Here is a 14,883-nt window from a genome sequence, read left to right as displayed (position 1 = left end):
TGCTTTCCTAGATGGTGATCTCCAAGAAGAAGTCTACATGACGCAGCCTCCAGGATTCAAGGTTGCTGGTCAAGAACACAAAGTGTGTCGGTTAGCTAAAGCAATCTATGGATTGAAACAAGCTCCTCGGGCTTGGTATATGAAAATTGATCAGTACCTGACAGATCAGGGTTTTCAGCGGAGCCCTTCTGATGCAAACCTGTATATCAAGCATACTGGTGATGATATCTTGTTTGTGGTTGTCTATGTGGATGATCTTATCATCACTGGCAGCTCTGCATATTTGATCCATGGGATCAAACAAGATTTATGCAGAACTTTTGAGATGACAGACTTGGGGCTTCTTCATTATTGTCTGGGGGTTGAAGTTTGGCAGACTGAAAATCAGATCTTTCTCTCTCAGTCCAAGTATGCCAAAAATCTTGTGGACAGATTCAGAATGCAGGATTGCAAACCAACCACGACTCCTATGGAACCAGGGCTCAAACTTTCAGCTCAGTCATCCTCTCCCCTTGTGGATGAAACTTTATTCAGGCAATTAGTGGGCAGTCTCATCTATCTTACTGCTACCAGACCTGACATCAGTTTTGCAGTAAGCTACATTTCTCGCTTCATGTCTGCTCCTAAAGCTGATCATTGGCAAGCAGCAAAGCGTGTGCTACGATATGTGCGTGGCACTTCTGATTATGGCCTCCTATACACTCGAAGTTCCAATCCTATTCTCAGTGGTTACACTGATTCTGACTGGGCCGGTTCGGTTGATGACCGTAAATCTACAGCTGGGTATGTGTTTAATCTAGGATCCGGCGCTGTTACTTGGACTAGTAAGAAGCAACAGGCAGTGGCTCTCTCCTCAACAGAAGCCGAGTATCGGGGAGCAGTTAAGGCATCCTGTGAGGCAGTTTGGCTTCGACGTATGCTGGAAGATATGCATGTTTCCCAGACAGGGCCTACTTCCTTGTTTTGTGATAATCAGGGAGTGCTCAAACTTGCCAAGAATACTGTCTTTCATGAACGAACAAAGCATGTGGAAACTCATTGCCACTACATTCGCCAGCTTGTTGAAGACGACTCAGTTCAGTTGCAATATGTTCCCACAACAGAGCAGCCCGCCGACATCTTCACCAAGCCTCTTGGTCCTGATAAATTTGTAAAATTCAGAAGGTCTATTGGTGTTGTAAATAGATTGAGCATTAAGGGAGGGTATTAGAATATATTAGAATATTCCTATTTAGCATTTAATGCTCATTCCTTTTAGTTGTTGCTATTTATATTCTTTTAGCAGTTTCTTTGATGAAACTGAGTGTTTCTATATTCTACATAGAAACCTGATGTTTCTATTATTGTAAATATCTTTGTATTATGATTGAGCTGTTTGCTCATTCGAAATTAATTCATTCAACATTCTTTTAATCATATATATAGATGTATTTTTGATTTAAAGGATTAATCATATATATAGGTATATAAGGGTGGTACACATATCAAGGTCCCACTCGATATATTCATTATATTCTGGTGAGTTAGGAATTTATGTCGGTAATCGATTCATCAACTTAAACTTGAACTTTTCTTAATATTAGCCAGTATGTATACTAGTGCAATACATGCGTTTCATGCATGTAGCTATCATATGGATGCTCTGTATGCATGCTAATATTCACATTTTGTTTGTGATTGTAGGTGGGTCATTACACTCGACACAAGGATAACCTCCCTAATCATGTCAAAGTACATGACACAATAAGAATGACAGTCCATGATGCTATCCAATCTTTCAAACCATTCCCCCTAATTCTAGTTAATTTACTTGACACAAGGTTAACCTCCCTAATTCTGATCAAAGTACATGACACATGGAGAAACCATATCCATGATGCAATCATCAGTGCCTCTCAATCAAAGAGGCAATCTCCACAAGCTCAAGCTTGTCCGAGAAGTACAAAAACTTTCCTCTAGAAAGGGGATTTGGTAGAATATCACCTATCAGCTCATCAGTGGAGATATACTACACCTTTCGTCACCATGTTTGTCATCATACAATCCAGCAATAAGTCTCTGAAGCCATACTGCTTCTAAACTTGTGAATCTAGCTACAATATACTCGGCCTCTACCATACTGCTTCATGCTTATTCAAGAAATTATAATAGAGCCCCAACAAAAAGCAATACCTTGATGAACTCTTTGCAACTTCACATGATCCATAATCATAGATGCTTTTGAGTATTCCCTCTCACATTGACATTCCATCATCCTGGAATCTTAGGTCAACTTTCTTTGAGGTCATAACAAGGATTTCTGACTATTCCCTCAAGATGCAATTGCTGCTCCCTTTGACACATGAGTCCTTTAGCTTTTGTCAAAGATAAATCATATAGGATCACCCTTGATCCATTCAACTAAGCCCAAAGTCTTTTTCAAACATGAGGCTTCTTTTCATGTTCTTCAAAAAGCTAAGGAAACTTTTACAACTGAGGCAAACTTCTTGACATGATCCTCTCCCTCTTTCTGGGAAAACCTTCTCAAATCTCGCTTCTATGCTTCCATATGTTGCATGCTAGATCTTGACTTCTCTTTGGCACAATCAAGACATACTTCAAACAACCCACTCCCTTTGAACTTGGGTATTATCTGGTTGAGTATAAAGGCTGAAATTCAGTCCTGAAGTAATCATAAAAAAGTCAGCGCACCAGTCAAGAAGTCTCAATCAAATCAACCATCTTAGGATGTGGTCAACATTGGTCAACGTCCCAATACAAGAGCGAAATTAAAGTCAACTGGAGTCAACAAACTCAGAGGTATTCGGCCTTCCAAGATGATCTAAGCAAAAGTCAAACAAGTGCCAAATATGCCCAAGTCAAACAAAGTCAACACAACTCAAAAAGGAAAGTCAATGCAGATCAAAAGAACCCATTCTGTCCTTCGCATGTGTCATGTTTCTCTCTGAAAATCGCAGATTGAAATTGTGGTGGTTGGTGTGTCGAATGAGTGCCAATGATGCCCAATATATATGAATGTGACATGAGCAAATTAGCCCTAAGTGGGATGACTTGTAGAGTTGTGAGACTGACTTGTACAATTGGCAAATATGATTTTTTCGTCCTGGTTTTCAATGAAAAGTATCGAATGTTGCTATTCAAATTTTCAACATTGTGTACTAGTTGATTTGCTGCTATTTGTTTTTCCATTGTACAAAGTAGTAGTGTTGTGGCATTTGAGTGTGTTTGTGATCTTGATCTTAGACTCAAAAATTATTCTTAAGTGCCACAGAAAAATCAACAATGTTCCCTCTAAGTTGATTGCCTATGGAAGGACGAAATAGCCTATCCGACCCCGTACCCTACAGTCTTGAAAAAGGGGTTAAAAAACATAATTTTTCCAATGTTGGGGCAACATTGTGCAAAAGTTGGGCCGGCTGGAGCAAAAAGCCCAAAATTGGGGGTTGCACCCACAACCCCTCACATTTTGGTGCCCATAGAAAAATCTATAAATAGAGAAGACTTGAGATAAAATCAATAATCATCAAATTGCATCAATTATATCTGTTTTCTTGAGTTGTGGCTCTGAGGGTTTTAAGAAACCTTTCCTTCTACTAATTTTGGTGGTGAAAGATTCCACCCTAGTTAGTAAACCTATTTTTATCTTTTATTTTTATTTTGGTAAACAGGAAAATCATCCATCTAAAGGATAGCAACTTTTTTTTTGGGATATCTGAAGCAAGTCAATCAAAATTATCTTGAGGCCATAACAATCTGTTCTGAGGCAAAGGGGGAATCAAATCTCCTGAGGCAGATGGGGCTCTGATGCTGAGGCTGTGCGAAATTACCCTGATGCAGACCAGTGGAATCCATCCTGCAACAGTCTGAGGTTTTTCTAAGCATAAACGGAGGTCATCCAAGCAAAACTGAGCTCTTCTTGAGGCTCCTCGGAGGGCTGTAATACTCTGTGACCAGCCCTGAAGTTCAGAATTTGTTCGTACTCTTGACGCAGAGACATGGGAGGGTTTCTGAGGCACTTGTAGGTCTGTGACAGGCCCAAAGATTCCTGAGGAAACTTGTGTTCCTGAACAGAACTCGGCAGGAATTCCTGATTTAGTTCGGAGGCTAAAAGTTAGGGCATATACTGAGTCAGAATTCAGACCACCTCCTGAACAGCTCGATTATCATCTTGAGGTACTTGACATTGTTCCTGAAGTTGCAGTCTGATAGTTCTTGGTTAATCTTCTGTTGCAGAAGTAAGGGTTTCAACCTGAGGTTCTTCAGACATCTCTAATAACAGAATTCACAAGGAATTATAAGTTGTGTGCAGATAAGTATAGGGAAGTGCAGATCGTTTAATAGGATGTTAGGGTACATGTGTCTGCTGATCAAACTCTGTTAAATTTGGACTTGTACTGGAACTGTTCCGTCAATTGGTTGAGTTATAATACTGTGCTGAACAGAATGCTGTATTACATGTTCCTGAAGTGAACAGTGCAACTCATTGTGGACTATACTTCACATATACTTCACATGCTATACTATCGAATGAACTTTTGTTTCATTACTAAGCAAGCAAAGAAATTTTGTTGGAAACCCTAATTGTCAAGGGAACCTGAGAGCAAAATTTCCCTTTACAGGCAGCTCCAGTTTTGAGGGCATTAAAGAAATATTTGGTGAGCATAAAGACAAAGTCAAAGGCAACAGGAGAAACAATCTTTTTGGTAGTGGTGGACTGATTTCTCTGTAATGCATCCCGTAGGGCTATTGTAAAATTCTCAGATCAAGGGATTTGTTTATTGGATTCATATCTTGAGTCAAGGATATGCAGAGCCTTGTTTCTCTGTCATTTTTTGTTTTAAGTTTCTCATTTGTCATCCCTGTTCTTTTCTATAAATTAATGTAATTAATGCAGTTTCCAGGCAAGGACCTAATATGTTCAAAAATTTACAGAAATGCCCCTCATGCAATAAACAGAGCATTGTTAAAGAATCACATTTATTCCCTACTTTTTTTTAAGCCTTTAAATATTTACATTCACGCTGATCGTTAAAATCATCAAATAAGCGTTTGTCAATTGAATTCACTATTTTTTGCTCAGCTCATGCACAGTATAAGCAACACTTTTCATCTGTTGGATTCATGTTTAAATGCCTAGCAGATCCATTTTCTTCATCACATGCCAATGAAGGTTTTCTTAATCATTGTTATGCCTGAGATTTAGGTCTTCTCATTTTCTTCCACCTTTCTTTATCAGCCATTCTGCTCTACTACTTGAGACTCCATGCCCAATGGATTGTCCTCTGGTCTGAAAGTTTATAGCCTTTAATCCTAGTCTGCTGCCATCTCACATCCAACCCTTTTTATACTGTTCTTTCAACTATGGCATTCTAAGATTAATGTTGTAAGCTTATGCTTCGTAACAGTAAGCACTTAGATTCCATTTCTCCCTGAAGGTCACCCCCTCTAGCCCAAAAGCCAGCTTGAGGCCAAAAGCAGGGATGAGTCTGAGATGCCTTAGCATAGTTCCTAAGCAGCCAAGAACATCTCAAGGAACAATATCAACCTCAAGTATTGTGAAAACAATCAAATTGTTGTGACTTGGAATAAATACTAAATGTTTGAATAAATTCCTATTCAATCACCTTCTTAATCTCAAATATGAATCTAATCTATTTACAATACCAAAGTGTTTCATAGTGTTTCTCAACATAACTGTAGAAGTATACAAAACCTTTTGAGAAGGGAATGCCTTTTATATTTTGACATAATCATCTTTAACATGAAATATGAGGAAATTCGCATTTTTTTGCTCAGCTCGTCCACAGTATAAGCAACACTTTTCATTTGTTGGATTCATGTTTAAATGCCTAGCAGATCCAATTTCTTCATCACAGGCCAGTGAAGGTTTTCTTAATCATTGTTATGCCTGAGATTTAGGTCTTGTCATTTTCTTCCACCTTGCTTTATCAGCTATTGTGCTCTGCTACTTGAGACTCCATGCCCAATGGATTGTCCGCTGGTCTGAAAGTTTATAGTCTTTAATCCAAGTCTGCTGCCATCTCACATCCAACCCTTTTTATACCATTCTTTCAAATATGGCATTCTAAGATTAATGTTGTAAGCTGATGCTTCGTAACAGTAAATAGTTAGTTTTCATTTCTCTCTTAGGATTACCCCCTCTAGCCCATGAGCCAGCTTGAGGCCAAAAGCAGGGATGAGTCTGAGATGCCTTGGCATAGTTCCTAAGCAGCCAAGAACATCTCAAGGAATAATATCAACCTCAAGAATTGTGAAAACAATCAAATTGTAGTGACTTGGAACAAATATTAAATGTTTGAATAAATTCCTATTCAATCACCTTCTTAACCTGAAATATGAATCTAATCTCTTTACAATACCAAAGTGTTTCATAGTGTTTCTAAACATAACTGTAGAAGTATACAAAACCTTTTGAGAAGGGAAATATTTTGACATAATCATCTTTCACATGAAATATGAGGAATACCAAATAAAAACTGCCATAGAGATAATTCTCAATCTCATAGACCCTTTATGGACCTTATAGAAAATTAAAAATGATCACACTTAGTTTCCTAAAGGTAAATTGCATTTTGCTCATGTATAGCAGCAAATAATGGAATTTCATCCAGCGCTTTTTAAAGTGCACGAGCTTTTTCAGAATTTGCAAGTGCAAGGGCTGTCCATAATACCATATAGTATAGTTTGCTATGCTTACAAGTTTGAAGCAACTAAAAACGTTTATTGTTAATTCTGAATTATTATTATTATTATTAATATTGTTGCTGTCCCCAACCCATCCTCTGCTGAAATTTTGGGAATGCACTCTAGCTGTCCCAGACACACATCCCCCTGTCTCTACCATTCTATTGCCCCCAAAACCAGTGTGAATAGCTTTCAAGTGTTTTTATCCCCCATGGGGGCCCCTTTCAAGCTGAGAATGTCCAACAGATCAGGATACCCTAGGGGCACATGTAAGACATGCAGCCCTAGCATGTCCCACATGTCTGGCACAATGACACAAGACATATGAACAGGGGGTTCTCTCATGTTTGTTTACATATCACCTTACTATAGTTTTGCATAATAATGCAGGGACTCAGTAGTGTAATAGAATATTCATATAATGGTCATATTGTTGCGTATATTTTGTAACTATTCATAATAAATAAGTCACATATATTGTAAATGACTTTTTATATGGTAGAAGTCAATTGTCTTTCGATGATTCATCTCCTATATCACTCTTGCTGTTTCATCTCTGTGGGATTTTTTTACACAATCTAATGTAAAAAATTACATTAACCATACTAGAATAAATCGTTAATTAATGCTACCGGCTTTCTTCTATGCAGTGTTGTTCTGCAAAATATTATGTGTGTGAGTTTTTTAAAGAAAACTTTCCAGGTCTATACTTATCATCTATAGATATTTTTAAAAGAGAAATACTAGAAGGCTAATGCAAAATTCTATTATTGGAAAGGGAAATTATCTTATTCTTTTTCTAAACCATCCTGCATAAAAAAAATTATCATTTGCTTGGTCAATCATGATTCATTACAAAATAACTAAAGAAAGTCTTACTGGATGACTCTTTGGAAAAATAATAAGTAATTATAGCTAGTTACAAGATACCAATGTTGCTTTTGGTCATCTAGTTATACGGCAATTCTGATTACATTCAGACAGAAATTTTGGATCATAGAAGTTTCAACTTTATTAAGTTGTAAGTAAACAACATGGGAGAAAATTAAGAAAAAAAAATCAGTTAGTCCATAAATAAATGAAAATGCTTAATACAAGAGACATTCATCTTAACCTTTTCCAAGTAGTCTGGCCTAGGGTGGCCCCAAGGATTTCGTCCACTTGCATAATTGTGAAGATTTAGTGCAACAACTGCTCGGACACTACAAGGAGAGATAATATATATTAATTTATAGATAGATGATTATCAAATAAGTAATTGAGAACAATTTCAAAACACTGAAGAGAACAGGAAATAACAAATTTATAGAGGTTAATAGATAAAACTATTTGTAATTTTATACCAGGTTTACCCTTCAAAAATTCTTTCTTTCATAATAAATAGAATAACAAACATTTGCATCATCACTCAACCCTCAAAATAGCATGTAACTAGACTTCTTCCATTTAATTCAATCATGTCTTTAGTTGTTTGGTAGATCTTTCATCGATAAAACTAACCCTTCTTTAAAAATAATTGAAGGCAGTGTCAAGAGTCATAATTGGTTCCCTAACAAGTGTATGTTTGTTATAAACTGTTATTAGAAAAAAGTCATCATTGTTGAGACAATTAGTTAGCACTATTTGAAATATGAAAAGAAAGCGCTCTATATTAACCACTCCATCGGAAACAAGTGTTCTACCACATTTTATCATTTATATATATGGTTGGAGCATACAAGCTCAGTGATAAACAGAAATACATATATTTTTATTAAATAAATGAATAATGCTTGTTACATAGAAGGGCCCCTGGCTTATATATTGTCTCGAGTGCCTCTTGGTGAAAGGGCATGATCTTTTGATTGTTATGAATATAATTCATAACAAGTAAATAAACAAAATAAATGTAAATATCAATGTTTCGAAAATCGTTATCGGGAGTAAATCGGTGAGGGGAAAAAATAGGAAAAAAATTGGAAAAAAAATCGGCAAAAAAAAAAATCAGAATTTTTTCAAAAAAATCGGGATTAAATCCCATTTTTTTCAAAATGAAAAAATCACTGAATTAATCGTGCGATATTATCGGGAAAATGAAAAAATCGCGATTTTCACAACACTGGTAAATATTAAATAATCAAATATTGATTATGTTAAATAATCATTAAGTTAAGTGAAAAGGCATGTCTAAAAGACATGCCTAATCATGAAAGTTCACCTGCTTAGGTATAAAAACAGGGTCTCATTGTAACATTCATCATCACTTATACATTTTATATATATAATAAATTATTATTACAAAATACCTTCTCTGTATTTTTACATTAAGTCAACAAGCTATCAAGTATGATGCTTTAGTGGTATCGAAGCCATGGCGCACAATAAAATCATGTGAGTCTTTGAACATAGTTCGTCACACAATATGCCATTGCGTTCACAAGCTAAATGTTTTGAGCAGTTTAGCAAAATTCAAGAAGCATTTCAGCGTTTAGAAAAATCATTTGCAAAAGTTAAAGCATGTCGAAAGGAAATCGATAATAAGGAAGATAATACCAAAATTGAGGAAACAGAACAAGGTGAAGCAGGAGAAGACGAATTCGATCCAAATGTTGATAATGATGAACATGAAAATGATACAGATCAAGATGAGGATTCTAATGATAATGAGGATGAAGATGAGGTCGATGAGAACTATTTTGACAAACAAGAAGATGAACAATATCATAACAATGAGAAAGATGATGAAGAAGATCCACATGAAGATGAAAATGATCTCAACAACGATTGCGATGAGAATGATAGTCAAAGTGGGTATATGAAAACTAGAGAAGAAGACCACTCAAAATGATAATCCAATTGGGAATATGAAAAAAAAAAGTAGCTTGCCTTGTTTCTCGTTCGGGTCAGAATGAGTTTACAGAGTCCCCCGAAATCCCATGGACCTCTAATGGAAAAAAGTTGGTTGTCATATAACAATAAAAAAATTCCGATTCTAAACTTGTCCCACATGCAATTCAAACACGAGATCTGGATATTGAAGGTAAGAATGGATTGCAAAAATTCTTGTCTAACAAACCTGACAGTAAGGTACACAAGTTCAGAGTGATAGCTAAGGATGCTTCTCCCTCCTTAAAATACCTTAGAGATGTTGAAACACAACAATATTGTGCAAACGAGCAAGGTTTTGATGTGATTGAGGTTAATGCTTTTGAGTGTCGTAGTGGAGCACTAGTGAAGCAAAAGTTTGGAGAAGCGATGGAATCACATGGCTTGAATAAACGATCAGTTGAGGAAATTGAGGAACTGCAAGATAGTAAGGATGTAGACGAGCATTTGTTTTCTAGAAAGGAAAAAAGGACGAAGGGAAACGTGCTAAACAAGGGCAAGAATGAAAAGCAGTCTGCAACAATTTCTGCTGCTATTAAACGGCCAATACACATTGAAAAGGAGAAACATATGTATGGTATTGATGAAAGACGTTGCAACCAGAACAAGAGCAAGGCATTAATACTGTTTGAGAATGTGGATACCATATTTGATGATGACTAGGGATTTATAGCAGCTTTATTGCACCTTGCTGAAACAGGGAAGTGCCCTATAGTGTTGACAAGTAACCGACACAATCTCTGTCTGCCACACCTCTTGGACAAATTGAAAGTAGAATTTGAACTCCCTTCGGTTGAGGAATTAGTTTCCCATATACTCATGGTTTGCATTGTAGAGGGTGTCGCAATATGTCCTAGTCTAGTTGAGCACATTGTAAAGTGTTGTTCCAAAGATTTGAGAAAGATATTGATGCATCTACAATTTTGGTGCCAAGGGAAGGACAACATTCGAGAAGATGGCCAGTTATGTCACATATTCAGTGTAGTTTTATTTGAATTGGACGTAGAACATCGTGTGATTCCAAAGATGATGTTGTGGAGTTTTACTTGTCAGTTATCAGAGATATATAATCATAAAATAATTTGTTTCTTAAAAAATCCATTTGATCTACTATCTCCTATAAGGGATGATCAACACCTTGCAGCATACAGGCTTTGTCAAGAAGAATCACCAGTGGTGTTGCTGGTCCTTTCTCCCAGCACTGCACCCGCACTGCACCTCCTCTCATCATGTTGCATTGTGCTACCCACTGTTGCACTACAACTCAGTTACTGAGAAGTAAGTAACTGATCTCCCAACTAACCTCCTTGATGGGCTAAAAACACCCACTGATGCTGAAGCTCCATCTGTCGCTAACAAGTGCTCCCTCTCTCTAACCTCTGCGCTGCTGCAACAACTCCCTGCATCTCGCATCGTTGCACACCTTGTTGTGCCTTCCTGCACTGGCGCAACACTCCTGTGCCTCTTGCACTGCTGCAGCCTACTAGCCCTGCGCTGTCTTGGGACTCATGCACTATAGCTCTCTCCGTCGCTCCATCCGCATCCGTCTCTACCCACTTAGCCAGTCCTGCTACTCCTCGATGGGGCTACCGTAGCAAGGTCTAATCCAAGAGGCTAGGTACCTCGAGGATCCTTCCCCTCATCGCCTGTAGTCTGCTTGACTACAGCTCGATGTCTCCCCACTTGCGCTCAAGTGATGTGTGTGCACTCATGGCATAGTCATCGTCTGTCAAAACTTCCTTCTCTGCCCGTGCTGGCGCTACCTTAGTCTCGGAAAACTCTCCTTTACTCTTCTTCCTTGGGCACTGGGTCACATAATGACCCATCTCCCCACAGTGGAAGCACTTGATCTTGGAGAGATCTTTCTTCTTACGCTTCTCCTGCTTTCCCTCAGATGCTAGGGCCACATCCTTCTCCTCTTGCTTGACCTTGATCCCTTTGCTGTTGCTACCTGTCTTCGATTACCGTCTGATCTCTTCCTGGTGAAGAGCTGCCCACATCTCGTCCCAAGGTGGGAGAGTCCCTCTGCCAAGGATACTCTGGACAAACACTTCCCAATCTTTTGAGACAGCGTTCAAGGTTGTCCTCACCATAAGCTCTTGATCTGATGTCTCTCCTATAGCAGTCAACTGGTCTCAGATCTCATTCAGTCCTCCAAGGAAGGTGTCAATCGATTGACCCTTCTTCAGCTGATACGACCTCATCCAGTTCTCGAGCAGCATTCTTCTCTGCACAGAAGTATGTTGGTATAGGTTCTTGAGAGCCTCCCACATCTCAATTGTCGTTTCCTTCTCGGCTATATGTGGTGCCACATGATCCTTGACCCCATCAAGGATAATGCACTTAGCCCTCGCCATCGCCTTTTCGTACTTGTCGTTATCATTGGAGTCGACTAGGATAGCTATAACCTTCAAGGCAAAGTTCTTGACACGATTCCTATCAAGCACTAGGAGTCGACTAGGATAGCTATAACCTTCAAGGCAAAGTTCTTGACAAGATTTTGGCCTTCCAATCTGCGAAGTTCGATGCTCCGTCCAATCTATCCTGGTCTCTTACCCCGTGTAGTGCCATGACACTCTTCTACTTCCCTCCTGGAAGTTCTTTGTTCGACTCCTCTAAGTCTCTACTTCCCGTCTGGAAGCTCTCTTCTGGACTCCCTCTCAGTCCTGATTTCCCTCCTAGAAATCCTTCTGCCGCTTGTCGAGATGCCCCCTACTCTGATTGTCTTGTGCAACTGCACTGTTGATCCAGGTTCCTCGACTAGAAACCCTCGATAACAACTCCTCTGGCCCTGCTCTGTCAGGTACCGTTCTGACTACAGTACCTCACCAACTCCACTCTGTAATATTTATGCAGCCTTCTAGACTCTAGAAACTGCCTCTCTGTGAACTGTGTCAACCCCTCTCTGCCTCACGCTGGCTTTGCGTCACCCCAAATGGGTCTGTGTCAGCCCTGGAATGTCCTGCATCAGCCCTCTGGCCCTTTGCTTCAACAACGCTAGCCTCTGTGGGGCTCTGCGCAGCTCCCGACTTCTTCGGCGTGGCTCTGGCTGGCCCTGCATCACACTACTTGGCTTCTGCACTGCTAGAAACAGTTTTTGTCACCTCGGGACAGTTGTTTTCTACTCCTATTGTTCCGCTCGGCTGATGTCTTTTAGTCCTCATGTGATCTACAATCACGCTCTGATACCATGTTGAAGTTTTTAAGTTTACTTAGTTTAGAAACCCTTCATGCACTTTTTCTAATTTATTCCTACCTACTTGTTATTTTTCTTTAACAAGTTATTTACAAAGTAAATACTAAAAATAAACACTAGTGCATGCTCAACATATTACAGATCAACAACTAAAAGAAACAAGAACAAACACACCACATGACACCATTATTTTTGGACCAATGTCCCCGGAAAAACCCAATGCGGGAAAACCAGTGCATCTATCTGAGGTTTTCTTATTAAGCAATATCAAAGTACAATCTGGGTGCCGAAACTGGCCTACCCAACAGAGAATTTCCTTAGCAGCTATACCTCACAATTTGAGAGAAATCTCCTGGCTGAAACCCCGGAAAATCCTTCTGGTAGCTCCTCAGCACAAAACTGCTCTACAACCCTAGTGTCTGCCCTATCTGGACTGCATTAACCCCTCTCTGTCTCACGCTGGCCCTGCGTCAGCCCTAGGAGGCCCTGCGTCAACTCTGGGAGCCTCTACCTCAACTACGCTGACCCCTCTGGTGCTCTATGCAACACTTCGCTGCCTTTGTGTGGCCCTGCATGAGCCCTTGCTGACTCTGCGTCACCCTCCTTGGTTGTTGCACTACTCTCCCGGCACAATCACTGCCTTCTCTGTTTCTTTGTACTCAATTCCCCTCAGCTGTTCTCCCGATCACTGATTCTATCTCTCTTAGCAAACCCCGCCTTAGAGAATAGAATGACTGATCACTTTGGTGTGTTCTCCAAGTGACCATCAAGCCTCCTCTTATACTTTTCTTGTTGGCATCTCAATGGCCGAGATTAAGTCCCTAATCAACGGCTAAGATTAGATCTGGCTTGATCCATGTCTTTTGGACCATTCTAACACAGATTCATATTAATACACATTAATATTTTATTTTCCCTAAATTTAGACTTAGGGACTCCATTAAAAATATTATTTATTTTAATATCTCCTGATCTATTTAGAATCTGCCCAAACCCTTTCTGAGTATTGGAGATCTCATGTGCCCCAACCTCTCCACCAAATTTCGTGGCTAGAGCACATCTGATGCTACCCCAAATCAACAGCTGGAATTTAGGAATTGTTGGAAGGAAGAACATTACTTCAGTACTCAAAGTACTGGATATTGGAAACCTTTTGGTACACCTCTAATAACAAGGTTGCAAGATGATGTTCACACTAGAGCTGACCTTCAAGAAAAATTACAGACGTTGCTTGCTCCTTTGTTGCGAACCAACATATTGCTTCGTGATTCATTTGAAGGAACTACAACAACTTCATTGGTTGTGACAGTTGGGCTTTCACCACGTCATCGAGGAGAGACAACAAACATACAAAATATCTGCAAATTGTATGAGATGTTGGATGACAATGGGGACGAAAAGTTGACTGTACTTGAAATTTATAGCATTTTTTTGTCGATAACAACCAATTTCCATTCTTCGCTTCATACAACAATTATTTTTAATATTAGAACAATTCTTGCAGTTTCCGTCTTAGGCAGTACCATGGCAACGCCAATGCCACAAGTCAATTGCGGTCATCTCGACAACAATGGTGTTTGTGCCATTTGTTTTAGAAAAATGTATGACAAGACCCACGTTTTGGAAAATATGTTGACGTTGAACGTGGGAACTATTTAGCAATACATGAACAGGTTTTGGTTCAGTGGTTTGTTGCCTCACCAAAGAAAATTGCTTAGATTACAGTACAACTCCTACACCGCACAACCCTCCAATCTCTGCAAAATCCTCCACGCCGCAGCATCCATATTGTTGTTCCACAACAACTTGACAACCAAGTCCGACCACTGCAAATTCTGCCCACCTCGATTATCCGCAAACAGAACGGTCTTCATTTCATTCGAACCGCAATTACTGGTCAACTGTTGACCCTCACACATTGGACGATGCCACCGGTATGGGTTTGTTGTCGATCAACTGCCCTTCCGCTGCACATATCATCCACACTCGATGCTGCATCCATACCTGATCTCCTTAACCCTGCACGTTCCTGTTATTGAACTGCCCCATCCACACAGTCAATCACCAGTCTCGGCCATACCCTAACATGCGTTGACGTTGCCCACAACCCTGTTGAC

The 14,883-nt window shown here is 39.4% G+C and overlaps 1 protein-coding gene across 2 annotated transcripts in view; it reads right to left on the bottom strand.

Moving 5' to 3' along the window:
- LOC149244313 (diacylglycerol kinase 3-like) overlaps positions 1 to 14,883 on the bottom strand; it is a 266,156-nt gene that overhangs the window by 41,058 nt on the left and 210,215 nt on the right. For both annotated transcript variants that reach the window (XM_089374800.1, XM_089374801.1), the window contains exon 10: positions 7,820 to 7,907. In XM_089374800.1, the coding sequence (XP_089230926.1) occupies positions 7,820 to 7,907 (88 nt within the window). The remainder of the gene's footprint in view (positions 1 to 7,819; positions 7,908 to 14,883) is intronic.

Source organism: Pinus tabuliformis, chromosome 8 (genome assembly GCF_031772625.1).
Source record: "Pinus tabuliformis cultivar Carrire ecotype Pingquan chromosome 8, CPIR1, whole genome shotgun sequence".
Taxonomy (NCBI): domain Eukaryota; kingdom Viridiplantae; phylum Streptophyta; class Pinopsida; order Pinales; family Pinaceae; genus Pinus; species Pinus tabuliformis.
Note: the sequence above shows the minus strand (reverse complement) of the source record. Positions and strands in the feature narration are given on the sequence as shown.